General features: G+C 35.8%; 1 protein-coding gene across 4 annotated transcripts in view; it reads right to left on the bottom strand.

Moving 5' to 3' along the window:
* Positions 1-14,024, bottom strand: part of DCLK1 (doublecortin like kinase 1) — a 390,620-nt gene that overhangs the window by 21,698 nt on the left and 354,898 nt on the right. For 2 of the 4 annotated variants that reach the window (XM_003764516.2, XM_031960703.1), the window contains 2 exons: positions 9,417-9,530; positions 3,635-3,708 (listed from right to left, as the gene is read on the bottom strand). In XM_003764516.2, the coding sequence (XP_003764564.1) occupies positions 3,635-3,708; positions 9,417-9,530 (188 nt within the window). The remainder of the gene's footprint in view (positions 1-3,634; positions 3,709-9,416; positions 9,531-14,024) is intronic. The other 2 variants (XM_031960701.1, XM_031960702.1) reach the window with 1 other exon arrangement.

The raw sequence follows: 14,024 nt of genomic DNA, 5'->3' as shown, positions 1-14,024 counted from the left end.
AGTCTCTTTCTTTCTACTCTCCATTTTCCAGGGAGCCAAGATTAAAGCCCCAAAACTTCCTGTAACAGATTAAGTCCCAGGAGAGGGAGATTGGGAAATGCCCGTGCTCATGCAGAGACATATGTCTTTCCAGCAGTGCCCTGACATTCTGCAGGAAGCTGCTTTCCTAAAGAGCTAAAGAAGTGCAAAGCAAATAGTTCATTGCAACTTTGTGACTCAGGATTGTATGTCCAATAGCTGGCAACAGAGCTGGCTATAGTAAATCAGTTTGTTTGTAAAGCTGCAAAATCATGCTGCTTTACGAAAACCACTCTTTAAAGGTTGGACAGAGTAAGATGCATTTTTTTCTTAACCCCATCCATACCTTTTAATAACAGAGCATGGCAACATTTAATAGCTTCACAACAAAGACACATTACTGCTCTAGCCCAGTATTATCAATTGTATTTTACTACAATCCACTAATCTAAGGCACAAATTTTGATGGGGGGATATATTTGGGAAATGATGTGGTGCTGTGTATGTCTTATTTTTCTATTTGTTTTATTTAATTAGCTTACTGGATTCTAGTGTTTTTGCTGTTCTGCATGCTGAAGACACTGTGCATTGTAATACCTCTCCATTACCAGACTACACCACCTGCCACAGTATCAGCTTTACTTGAAAGATATATAAATGTGTGTGACTACTTTCTCTCAAGAGAACATTATTTTCAGGAAGGAGAAAACGTAACAGGACAGAAATGCTTTTTCTTTTAGTGTTTCCATAGCCATGGAACATGGTGGTAATTTCAACACTGAAAGTTCAGAGATGGGACAAGAAGCTCATTACAGGAATGATGTCCCTTACCTACAGGTAGGAGAAGAAAGATCTCCGGGGTTAATGTGAAGAATTATACTGCGGCTAAGGCTCACCCTGCTCTCAATACAAAACAATGCCAGGTGCTCCATTAAGGAGCAGGATTAAACAGAAAAGAGAGAAATGTTCTTCTCTGCATCTACCAACAAGTAAATGAGGGGAGAATCCAAATTCTGGGCATAGAGAGGAGATGATTGCACACCATGTGCAGAGATGTGAGCTGTTTATCAAAGAGTAGGAATGAACTCCCTGGTGTTTTGCTTATAGAAGTCTACAACAGCCACGAGCACTTGTAAACATAATAATCACCCAGTGAAAATGTTCTTACTGTAATGACTGTTTATGTTAGAAAGTTGGCTACCACGGTGGTTAGACAAATGCTCCCACTTCCATCGAGATAAAAGGCAAGCATTTGCAATCAGTTCCCATCCAGTGCTAGCTATGTGGCTAAACAGCCTTATAAAACTTCCTAATTAAGCATATTTGCCTATGAGTTTTTAGCATCATTTCCCCAATTTAGCTTTACACACTGGGTGCACTCTTTAGAACAGCATTAACTATAAACATTGTTGTTACTGCCCCCAGCTGGAAAACCAAGCAGTTTATGTATGGCAGAAAAAAGAGATTATCACCCATCTGCTCCAGTCCATTATTCAAGGATGTGTCATTTTGTCAACTGATGGAAATCATTACAAGCATTTTAGTCAAATGGCCTCTTCTATATTTTACTATTTATTTATTTCCTGGGTGACTTCCTCCTGCCCTTTATCTCCCCCCTCCCAATCTCAAAACAAGATGATGCTAAAGCTCTATTAGAAACAGCATGTCATACTTGGTTATTAATATTGACTTTCAGATTCTAGAGGTTTATTCTCTAGAACTAGGAAGATTTTTATTTATACCTTTGGTCATCTCTTTCTCTCTCTCTCTCTCTCTCTCTCTCTCTCTCTCTCTCTCTCTTTCTCTCTCTCGTCCTTCCTTCCTTCCTTCCTTCCTTCCTTCCTTCCTTCCTTCCGTCCTTCCTTCCTTCCTTCCTTCCTTCCTTCCTTCCTTCTTTCCTTCCTCCCTTCCTCCCTCCCTCCCTTCCTTTCTCCCTTCCTCTCTTTCTCTTTTCCTCTCTTTCTCCCTTCCTCTCTTTCTCTCTTCTTCTCTTTCTCCCTCCCTCTCTTTCTATCTGTGTCTGCCTGGCTGCCTGTTTCTCTCTCTCTCTTTTCTCAGTGGTTGTGTCTTCTTTAAAATTAATTGTCGATTTCTCTCTTATATTTTATTAATTCATTTAACATAAAAATGAAGTGCAGTTAAATACAGATATGTCATTTTTTTCTAGTATTAAGTTAAAAGGAATAGGGATGGAGCATAGTGAACTCACAACTGAATTTACCAGAAAACAAAAATGGTTTAAAGGAATGCTCTCCTTACATCCATTTAAACTACTTCACTCCACTGACTAAAGGCTGAGTTGACATATGGGCATGTTAGTCCACTAGGGGTAAATAACACTTCATTGTAAGACCAATGGAAAAAAGATTATTGTCTCTTTTGCTTTAAATTATGAAGTAGGCATGAGTGGAGTGTTTTTCAGATTGTCTGTCAAAAGAGCCTTTTATTGTTCTTCGAAGCACCCTGGTTAGGTTGTCTATTTAATTTTGGAGGGAAAGTTGGTGGTAATCATTTGGAAATAGTAATGATAGCAGGGGCTGCTATTTTTAGGTGAGATTGTTGTAGTCTAATTTGTGAAAAGAGGTCAGGCAGATTACTACAATCCTACAAACACTTGAAGATGCTATTTTGTTACATAAATACCAAACTGGTGAAATGTTTCATAGTGGACTTAGACATTATACAGCTTTTTATGGATATCCTTCCACTTCCATTAAAGAAGAGATACAGGAGAATGATATTCACAAGAGATTCTCATTTAGTTTCTCAAGCTATCAAAAGCCAATCCTCCTCATGGACCACTTAGAGGGACATAAATAGCAAATAGCCCCTTGAACGAAATGCCAGACCTTGCTGCTTGGCAGAGTAAATGATCTTAAGAATATCTGTCTCGGTAGAATTCTTAACCCAGTTAAAAAAAATTAATATCTCCCATAGTCCCCTTTGATTGAAAAATTCAAGTCACCTAAAATAATCAACCCCTGACAGTTACAAAATGTTCAAATAAAAATCATGCAATAGCTACTACACAGAGGGTTTTCAAAAGGAAAAAAGGTAACAAAAAACGTGGAGGGTTTGAAAAACACAAGCTTACCAACACACACAATGCATTGTATAACTCATTGTACTTTGAGGAGCTTCTAGTACTAAATGTGCAAATGCATTGTTCCGTCGACGGTAAAGATTGTGCTTGATGGCTTTAAAATGACAGTATATAATTCTACATTTTGTACAAGAAGAGAAGATAGGCTAAGGCACTCCTGCTCCTCCGCTTGTTAAATGACAGAAGAGCATCACAAACAGATGCTTTAACCAGCAACGGAGGGGAAAATGCTTTGGCATGAACACTAAATATACTGTCCTTTTAACAGGAAGGAAAATTGATACTGAGCATGTGCAATGGAAAGAAAGCTGGCAATGTCAGTGTGAATAATGGGTGAAGAAAAGGAATGAGGGGGTGTGGCATCTCAATCAAGATTAAAATGAAACTGATAAAGCAGCATATGGACTGGATAACAAATCAAAAGCATGTTTATCCACTGAAGGAACTGGTTAATGGAGACTGCCAGCACGTTGCCATGGAAACACTGACTGTTGGAGCTGCACCATCTCATACCTTATCCAATACATTCCTGGTTGTTGGTAGTAGTCCAAAGACCCTGATCTCTTGATGGTAAACCCGTGGTCCAGCTGAGCAGAGAGAAATGGGGCAACTCAGTGGATCGACATTGTGCTAAAGAATCAAGACTCCAGACCAAGCTGTTCTTCATTTAGTGCACATATTTAGTATTGTTCATATCAGAAAGGTGGCTATCATGCTCAATCTATACATTTGAAATTTTTAAAAAAAGAGAAGAAACTAACCTCTTCTATAGATGTTAGTAAATTAGAAACCAATTATTCTGAATTGAAATAGTTCTTAAAACAGATACTCATAGTGCATTCATTTGAATATCTAATAACATAACTCTCACTTGAAAATATAGCAAAAGTTCTTTAGTATGGATGGAGAATGGAAAATCATTTTTCAATTAAATGAGGAACTTTAATAATGAAATCAGCTCTATCCCACCTAAGAACAGCGTACACACACACACACACACACACACACACACACACACACACTTACATTCTTAAATTGGACTATTTCATAATCATGGAATATGAAATGTTGAAAAGAATGGGATTTTGGAGCCCCATTAATCATAGTAACTCAAATTACTTTCTTTTCTCCTTTCTTTTAGTATTAATCTTCAAAAGCAGCACTATTTGGCCATGACTAAAAGCTTCACCTTTGTATATGAATCTGAATAATAGTTTGAAGTCCAAAGTTACAACACAAAACATTCCCCACATTTTCCCTGGGACAAAAGGGACAAAAGAAATGAAACTAATTATCCATTAAATTATATCTATATATGCATATATTTAAAGTGGCCTGTTTGGGGCTTAGCTTTTGTTGCTTTGATCCTCTAATAACAACAGACCAGCAATTGAGCTAATAGTGAGTAAGCAACAACCCACTTTCATGAAAAAAATATTCTGGCTCTATTCTCCTTTCCTCTTCCAAGTCTCCACAGAGGAGGCAATAGCTTCCATTTCTTTTCCTTAGAGAAAAGCTTCTGCATGCTTTATTTAAAATGTAGTATTGGTGCAATGCTGATGACAGTTTCAAGCTAGAAATTCTAAAAGATATTTTTAAAAATATTCTTGTATGCTAGTGCTAGTCCTACTTTGGTGGGCAGTTAGCATGTTGACTATCAGTTACACTTTACCCATTGTCCAAGGTACAAGTGTAAAATTTAAGCTTAAATTAAAAGAAAAAGTATACTTTGTTTCATTTAGAACAATTCAAAGGATACTTCCTGTTGGGGAAAATGAGGGCGTGTATCCCTTCATAGCTGGTAGTGAGGGGGAGAGCCAGTTCTTTATTGCCATCTACTGGCTGACTAAGGCACAGCGGGAGCCCACTGAGAGATGAAGGTCTCTATTGTAGCCGGAATCCCCTTTCTTGGAGGCACTCTTTTCGCTGATTAGTGGAGCTTTGTTCAATTAGCCTGAACTAACCTATTTGCATAAGTAAAATTCAAAATTTTTCTTTTAGATACTATGGAGAGTAGAGGTTAAAATGATAAACAGCAATAACTGAGGAAGGATAAATTGAAAGAGACAGCTTTGTCATAGGTCCTCCACCAAGCTCAGCAAATCTAATAAAGCTTGCGGCCTCTCCTCCCTTAGCCCAAGAAAAGTCCACTGTTAAAATATCATTTCCAATTCTAGTCTACGTCCCCAGATTGTGTTTTAATAACCCTTTGTTTCCCCCTCCCCGGTCTTTTGTTTTGTTCTGACACAATTTAACTCCTTGGGAAGGCAGGGAGAGTCCCTTTTCCAGACAATGGCGTCTGGAGCTGGGAGGCAGAAGGTGGCGGCTCTGGGGAAGGACAGCTAGAGGCTGACCTGAAGCTGTCAGGGCAGCTTCTCCCCTCTAGTGTGGCTACCTGGTCCCGTGAGCCTCAGTCTGGGCCATTGCTTCCCTAGTCAAAATCATGGGTTTCATACAAATTGAAACTCATGGAATTAGTCTTTTTTGTGGTCTTAATGAAGAAAAAAAAAGAACACCCACAAGAGTTTAAGACAAACAAGAAAGACTAACAGTGGGGAAACCTGAACACGTAATTAACTGTGCTCGTGAAATGAATTAGTTCTTTGAATACTAAAGTATATTTAATTGTAAAGGTAATCAGGGCCCCTTTTTTTGGATGCCCTACAGAAGAAATGTAGTCACAGAGTACAAAAATTTCTATTGTTTAAAAGCAGCTTTTTAAAACAGAAAATAATAATTAGATCTCTAATTTAGGGTTGCGAGGCACCAGTCAAAATTAAAGGCACCAATTAATTTCATTTTTTTGGGGGGGAGCAATCATTCTTTTCCACCCCTCCAATTAAATTAAGTGATTATTTACTAAGTGTACTATGTGCAAGGTGCTGGGGATACAAAATAATGACATTATTCATTATTTCATTCTGGTTTCTGTCCATATTAGCTCAGTTTTTATCACTCTTTTTAAAAACCAATAATCATCTTAAAGGTAATTATTGCTTTTACTGCTGTTTTTTTCCTACTGAAACTTTAAAGAGCTAGAGTGATAATTTGTAGGAGAATTATGACCAGTATTCCTTAAATTAAGAAAAAAAAAAAAAACTTGAGAAGGAAATGGGATCGTGGACTTGACTAAGCTGTACAATTTGTAGAAAATCAACACAATGAATGATACTGGAAATTTTACTAAAAATATATTGTCAGTGAATAGGTTCCACAGAAAGTGCTATGCCAAAGCAGATATTTCATTTCAGTTTAAAGCTACTTAGTATATGCTAAATGAATATCTCTTTATGCTGAAATCCACAGAAAAATTTATCAAAAAGAAGTCAATACTCAGTGAACAGGGAACTTCTCGGCATTTAGCTAGATTAATAATAAAATCTTGAGAGGCAGCATGGTATAAAGAACTGAGAGCTGGATTTGGAGTCAGGAAGAAGTGAGATTCATTGATAACACTGTTAAGTCAGTTAGCTTTTCGGTGTCCCAAGAAACTGTCTAAAGCTCTAAGTTACAGTTGAGTTTCAACTCCTGTTGTTGGAAGGAATGGGGAGTCACATTAAGGAAATTAAAAAGTCCAGCCCTCCCTATGCTCATTTCCAAGGGCACACAAAACAAAATGTATTATAAAATTAAGATCAAATGGGACTAATTAAATAACCATTAGCAAAGGACATATATTCTGCCTTCTAATTATATCATGCTTATTTCCAGTTCTGAAGACAACACCTTGCACATAACATTGCTCCTTTTAGGTTATGCTTTAAATTTAGTTAGGCAATCTTTCATATTTAGGATACTTTTTCCTTATCCCATCTTTTGGGGTAGGGTATCTTAGTGAAAAAATGGGAAAGCTGGTTTAAAGAATTCATTGGCTTGCCCAAAGCTACACCAGAAAACATTTTCCCAATCTTAATCATGTTGTTTATACCTACTCTGAAATACACATTATGATGTGTATATGTGTATGGGAAAATAGAAGCATATATCTTATATACCCAGCATATAGATGTGCTAAGTGGCATATAAAATTGCACATAATTATGTGAATTGTGTCTGATATTCTCTATTTTTCTTTAAAATAGCCATTGAGCGTTACACCAATACTTTGAAATATACTTTTAAAAATATCAAATTGGTTTTCTCCAAAGGACTTCTTTCAATTTTGAGATAGACATTAGTAAAAAAATTTTTTAAAAGGAGTTTAAAGTTATAAGAATGCATATTTTAAAGTTGTTTAAGTGTATCATCCTTACTTAGCATTGTTCAACCTATTTACAACTTATAACAAGTTGCTCCTTTTAGAGCAGTTTATAATCTCAGTGTTTATTGATGAACTGATAACTTGGTATTTAACTACAATCACACCATTCTTATATTTAGAAAAATTATGTCAGTATACCTAGGACTCTTTTATAGTAAACCCAATGCTTATGTGAGGTTTTGTAAATCTCTTTGAGTAAGAATCCAGCATTTCTCCAGATTCAACAAAAAATGGAGATTCCCATCCCAGCCCTATTAGTTCTTTGTCTGTCAATGGAAAAGACATACTAGTATCTTTAGACATTACAAACTGCTATTACTACTGTGAACAACTAAGGAAAGTTTAACCAAGAAACAAAACAGAGTGGAAAAGAAACTGAAAGAAAATAACAGGCAACAAAAAGCATCATTTCTAGAAGCTGAAATTCCTTTGAAAGAGCAGTGGAAATAGCATTTGTGGGCAAAATGAGCTGGTAGCCCATATCAAAAGAAAGTTTTCTGAATCAAACAGTTTGGAATAAGTTCACATTTCAAATAAAAATGATGGTATGCAAAATTTCAATGCTGGGAGAATTATTCTAAAATTAAAAATATATACATATATATTGACAATACTAAGTAAAGACTGAAAAGCTGAGGATCACAGAAAGCAAGAGGGACAATTTGCTTCTGCAGGAAGCCAATTATTATTATTTTTTTAAAAATGAAAAGGCAAGAAGCACAGCTTGAAATTTTAAATCCTTGGAATTACTGAAGGATCATCTGAGGAGTATGCATTTCTTCAGTACAACCAGTTTGCCCTTATGAGATAGAGTTAGTCCTTGAATTAAGTTTACTTTATGCTGATTTAACCTACCCTGGAAGGGTTGAGCTGAGAAACATGAAAGCGGGAAGAGGACAAGAAAGTGTACATATGTGCCATCTGCAATTGATGGAAGCTTGGAACAAACACTAAGTAGCAATCAGATATGGAACTCATGTTTAGTGTGGTATTTTGTTTTCTTAAACTTTATCTCATGCTCAACCATTGTACTGAAGACAAAGACGGAGAATTTTTAAAAGTTAAAAACACTCAGAGATATATTTAAGAACTCAGGCTTGTTCTTATGAAAATGGGCACTGTTCAGGAGCATGCATACTCTCCAATTTATCATATCACGCTATCAACTTCTTTCCTATGTATCATCCCGGGAAAGGAAAAAGACATCAGTTTTTTTCATACTGAATGTGCCATTGAAATTTAGAAAGTTTATTTTTTTAAAATAGGAAATTTAAGAAATTCCAATAATTTGGAACTTTAACTATATTTATTCTAGAATGTGACACAAGCAAGTATGAAGTTTCCTTATTTCTCTGTCCAATTTAATTTTTGCCTAGAGCTGCTATCAAATTGCGTGTCATGTATATCTAAAAGTATGCAAAAGGAAAAAAAATTCTTGCACAGCAGCATTCAAAAATGGTAAACGCTAAAAGAGTTTCAACCATAAGAATGACAATTTATAAGCAGCAAGCCATTGGAACTCCTTTTGGTGTTCACAGCATTTGAATTTTTTCACCAAAAATTTGACTGCACATTCTATTAGATTTCAGTCTACATTTATGCCTGGAACAACTAATTCTAGTGAGTTTTTCTTTTTTGCTAGTTTCTTCCTACAATGTCCTCTCACTCAGCTTTTCCCTTATCCCCTTGGGTCTTGGCAGAAGGACATCATGATCTAATCCACCCAGCCTAAAAGCTTATCTTGGTGGAAAGTCCAGTGTGGGGGAGACTATTTGCTTAAAAATGAATTATAAAATAGCTATATACTGCAGGACACCCTGGAGGTGTTAGATAATGATGTGCCTCTCAGGGAAAAATCATCTGCAAAAGTATCCAGGACATCTCAGAAACCAGAATCTCCTCGGTTGCATTAAATGCTAGAGCTGTCTAAAGCAATGGCCCAATCTGATGTCTATTGGCGGAGTAGTTTCCTTAGAAGAGCCTGTCTCTCAGGTTTCTTTTAAAATGTTATAGTTGTGTATTTCAGATGCTTACTGCTATGACAGAAACCCCGGCTGCTGTGCTGTTGGGCTTGGGGCCTGTGTTGAAATGCTTCTTTATCTTTCCAGCTACTGACAGCTGATGTTCATTCTCAGGGAGGCCATCATCCTGAAAGGAAATAAAAAGGGAGAGAGAGAAAAATTCTCAGAGAAATGCAAAATAAGGTTTTTTAAAAAAGGTTTTCTTCTGGAAACAAGCAATGATCTTTGAAACATAAAACACAAGATGTTAGGAAAAGTCAAGCTTGTTGCCTTCCCATTAAAAACAAAACAAAACTATACCTAGAAATATAACTCAAAGACCCCATTGGTTTCCTCAGCTGCTACAAAATTAATCTGGCTTTACTCTCTCTGTGATTTGATTTTCGAGTGTAATTCTCAGTAATTTAAAAACTACTTATTGCTCTTACCTTTTTATTTTCTAATACTACACAATTTCTAGTAACAAAGGTATATGGCTCTAAGTATATGTTTAAAAATACAACATTGATCTCAAAACCTATAAATCAATGAAAACCATCATTTCTCTAATGTAAAACATCTCCAGCTAACCTTCCTAGCACATCATTCTGCACCCATCTACTGGGACTGATTGGTATGCTTCAATGCCCTGCCACTAAACAAACCCAGGCTTTGTTTAAACAACATATCAGTATAGTACTGGTTTAGATGGATAGATTTCTTAGTTGCTTCTTTAGGTGATTTTTTTCTCTTTGTATCACTAAATTTAAAAAAATTGACCCATAGATATTTGGAAGGGAGCTCAGAAGTCATTAGTCTAATCCTTCATTTAATAAATAACAAAACTGAAGCTCAGAAAAATCAAGTGACTTTCCCAGAAAGACAGAGACAAAGCTAGTAAATGTCCAAGATGGGATTTGAACCCAGGCTTTCCTCATTCCAAACCTAGCTCTCTCTCCATTTTACCATGTGATTTCTTACTTATGTCTTTTAAGAATAAAAGGTGTCCAGCCTTACCTTAAAACCTTGTGAAAAGTAGATTCCACAATCTATTTCAGCAATCTAATTTCTCTGACAAAACCTTATAATCAGAAAATTCTTTTGATTTTATATCCTTTTTGTTGATCTCACAGCCTGTTTTTATTGTTATGATGATACACTATATAAGGGATGCCATTGGAATTCATTGCCTACTATAGGGGCATTCTGAGATTGCAAGAGGACTTAATGATATTTTAACAGAGGCTATTAGGAATGAATCCATGAAAATAAAATCCTGGAGTGCCTCTGATATGATAAAAATGGATATGATGGAGCCTTGGCTCTAACACCAAATTATTATGACCATGCTATGATGATAGCTTGAACATGTAGCTAAACACATATCATCTCATTTGTCAAAACAGTCTTTATTATCCCTATTTAAAGATGAAAAAACTGAGCCTGAAAGGTTCAATGACTTGCCTACGATAACAGAGCTAGTTATTTAGCTTCTCTGTGTCTGACTTACTTCAAAGGTCGATATTCATCCCTGATGAAAAAGATGAATTTTGATTTCATAAATGTATTCATAATTTGAATCCTGGTTAGTTTTATCTATTTACCTTTAGGCTCATCTGGGCTCAATTATGAATTGTTACAGTTATTTCCTCATATAGAGTTGTCAGTAATCTCCTGCTGATATACCACTTTTCTGGGAAATATGGTTCCTTCCAATAAGAAATCACTTTATACAAGCAAGAATCAACCCTTGGCTCAAGATTCTCAAATAGAGGATCTGTGACCATCATGAAGAGGGATAAATCCAATATGGTTACATTCAATTTTATCAGCATCATTCAATGAAGTCATTTTTGATTCTACCATATTTCCCCTTAACATCCATTTGATTATTGTGACTGAAAGTTTTTTTTTCCTTCCTTTCATTTTCATATCTGACCTTTCTTTTCCCTTCTACAACTAATGCCTTAGAGTTCAAGCCCTTATCACATTATGGTCAGATTATTGCAACAGCCTTATTGCTGGTTTTGCAGCCTACAGACTCTTCTTTTTCCAAACCATCCTACACACAGCTGCTAGAACAACCTTCCTCACATTCTGTTTTCCTCATGTCACTTTTCTCTTAGAAAACCTAGTGTTGGCTACTAATGGGTCAAATCCAATGATTGCCGAACTCATCTTCAGTGTCCTTCACCAACTTGTTTCCCTTCTTCACTGCCCTCATTTCCTTTTATTCTTTAATGCAAATTCTTTAATTTCTGTCACCAAAAAACCAAACCAAACCATGGTTACTGTTCCTTATGCAAAACTTGTTTTGTCCTACTTACAAGTGAAGAGAAAGACTAATAATAATAATAGTTTATGGGATTAAAATCATGATAATTAATTAATGTACAGTACTTTTTTGGGGAGTAAATAGCATCTTGGTAATTTCACTGGCATAAGAAACTCCAAATGTGGAAACTTCTTCCACAGACTTAGATGAGCAATTTGTTCATAACATCTTATAAAGTTGCCTGAAGCTCTGTGTTATATGAATGTGGTAGTGTATATGAATGTAGTGAGATCACCGAATGTCAAATTTAGATGCGATATCAGAGACAATCTGGATGATGAAAAATCTCAGAGAAGGCAAATTAAGAGTTTAAAGAATCCCAGAAGTCAATGGGACTTCAGGGGTCATCTAGTGCAATCTATACCAGAAAAAAAATTTCCTCTACAATATACCCATCAAATGAACATCTAGACTTTACCTGGAGATATCAATTGAAGAGAAATCCTACCAGCTTCCAAGAAGTCCATTCTACTCAGATCTAATTGTTAGGAAATATTCCTTCACAAAAAAACTTATTCTTGCCTTTTTGCATCTTTCTCCTACTCCATGAAAAAATGAATGGAAAAAAGCATTTCTGCATGGGTCTCTTGCTGGCTACTAAGTAGAGTTCATTTGTTTTCACATTGATATGTTTCAGACCCTTCATGAAACCTTATTTCTTCACTTCTAGATTTAGCCTGGCCCTAATTCTTAATAACCCATGCAAGTCTTCTAAGTGGATTCTAGCTCTGGTCTTTTGGGATGGTGCCAATCCCCCCTTGTGGGATTCAAATTGCATTTCTTTCAAACTTAAATGAAGTCCTAAAATTTGCTCACACAAAAGTATGCCTTTATACTCTGGAGTTTAGTTAAACCTTATAAGTAATCAGAACTGCTTTTTCCATTTATAAATTTCATCTGGAAGTTTTAAGCAGAATATGTTTAAAAGTAATAGCTAAGTAGTTTGGGGGAGGGTTTATGTTGGTTCTCCACTGATTGATAGCATCTAATAGTTACTGTGTGAGTTAGTTAGCTTCCTTGAGCCTCAATTTCCTGATCTGTAAAATGAGGGGATTGGACTACATAATCTCAAAGGTCTCTTTTGGTTGTAGATCAATGATTTTATGATTGTTTTGTATGGATAAAATAAACAAATTAAATCATACCTTGTTAAATAAACGGGAACCATTAATATTTATTTTTAGCATTATCATCACAGTGCAGATAATGTGTCAAAAATGTTTTTTGAGTTTTCAGGATAGATACAATGAAGTTGGCAGCATTTTGCAAATAGTTTCGGTATTACTAACACAATTCTGGGCTTTGAGCACCTCCTGAAATCTGACATAGGTTGGTTGTGGTTTGAGGTTAGTGGTTTGTGATTAAAAAATTCTCATTCATGATTTGGCAGAATATTGCTGCTGACAAGAAAAAAATCAGGGTGTAAAACAGAAAGTCAGACATAGCAGCTGCTTTTTTGGACAGCCAACATTCTCTTGTCTCCCCATTTTCAATTGGGGGGGTGGAGTAGGGTGAGAGAACTATTTGCAAGTAAACTTTTCTTCCCTTCTTCACCACCTAGAAAAATCATTTTGAGGGCAATGTCTTGTTGAATTGTCCTCAAGTCCATGTTTATCGTCTTCCCATAGATATCAGGAGTATCATATTAATAGTTAATTAATATTAATTAATCTGTAAGTTTGAACTGTTTATCAGGGGAGTTTCAACTCTCAGTTTAAACTAAACTCAGATTTAAATAAATCTTGGATTTGTTTTTTTTTTGTTGTTGTTATTGTTGTTGTTGTTTTTTTGTGCCATAAAACAAGAGGCTTGGTTTCCCAATTGCTTGTTCTGTTGTACTATGACATATCTTAATGCTTCCTAGTTTCATATTCTCCCCATGCCTATTACCTCTTCCCAGCATAATTTCTCGTTTCTGACAGAGAAAACTCAATGTCAAATTCAGATTGTACTTGAAGAGAAAATTACTTAAAATTTTTTTCTCTTAAGACAAACCAAAATTTGCCTTAGAATCTGGGGAAAATTAACTCTCTCATTAAAATATTAGCTCTCTGATGACCAATGTGTCTTTGTAATTGTAGAGAGAGACTGTTTACTTAGACTACTGACCTCCATTTCATTTCATTAGCACCATTTAACAATTACTTTAGTTTTTGATTGGCTTTCTAAATCCAGAGGATTATATTCCTTACAAAGAGTTTGTATAAAAACCATTTAGGACTACAGGATAGTGAAGTCTTTTCCTGGCAAATTTAAAAATTCACATAGTCATACTGCACTCTGGATGGACCATCTATTGACTGTTTT

Source organism: Sarcophilus harrisii, chromosome 3, assembly GCF_902635505.1.
Source record: "Sarcophilus harrisii chromosome 3, mSarHar1.11, whole genome shotgun sequence".
NCBI classification, from domain to species: domain Eukaryota; kingdom Metazoa; phylum Chordata; class Mammalia; order Dasyuromorphia; family Dasyuridae; genus Sarcophilus; species Sarcophilus harrisii.
This window is presented reverse-complemented; position numbering and strand designations above follow the sequence as displayed.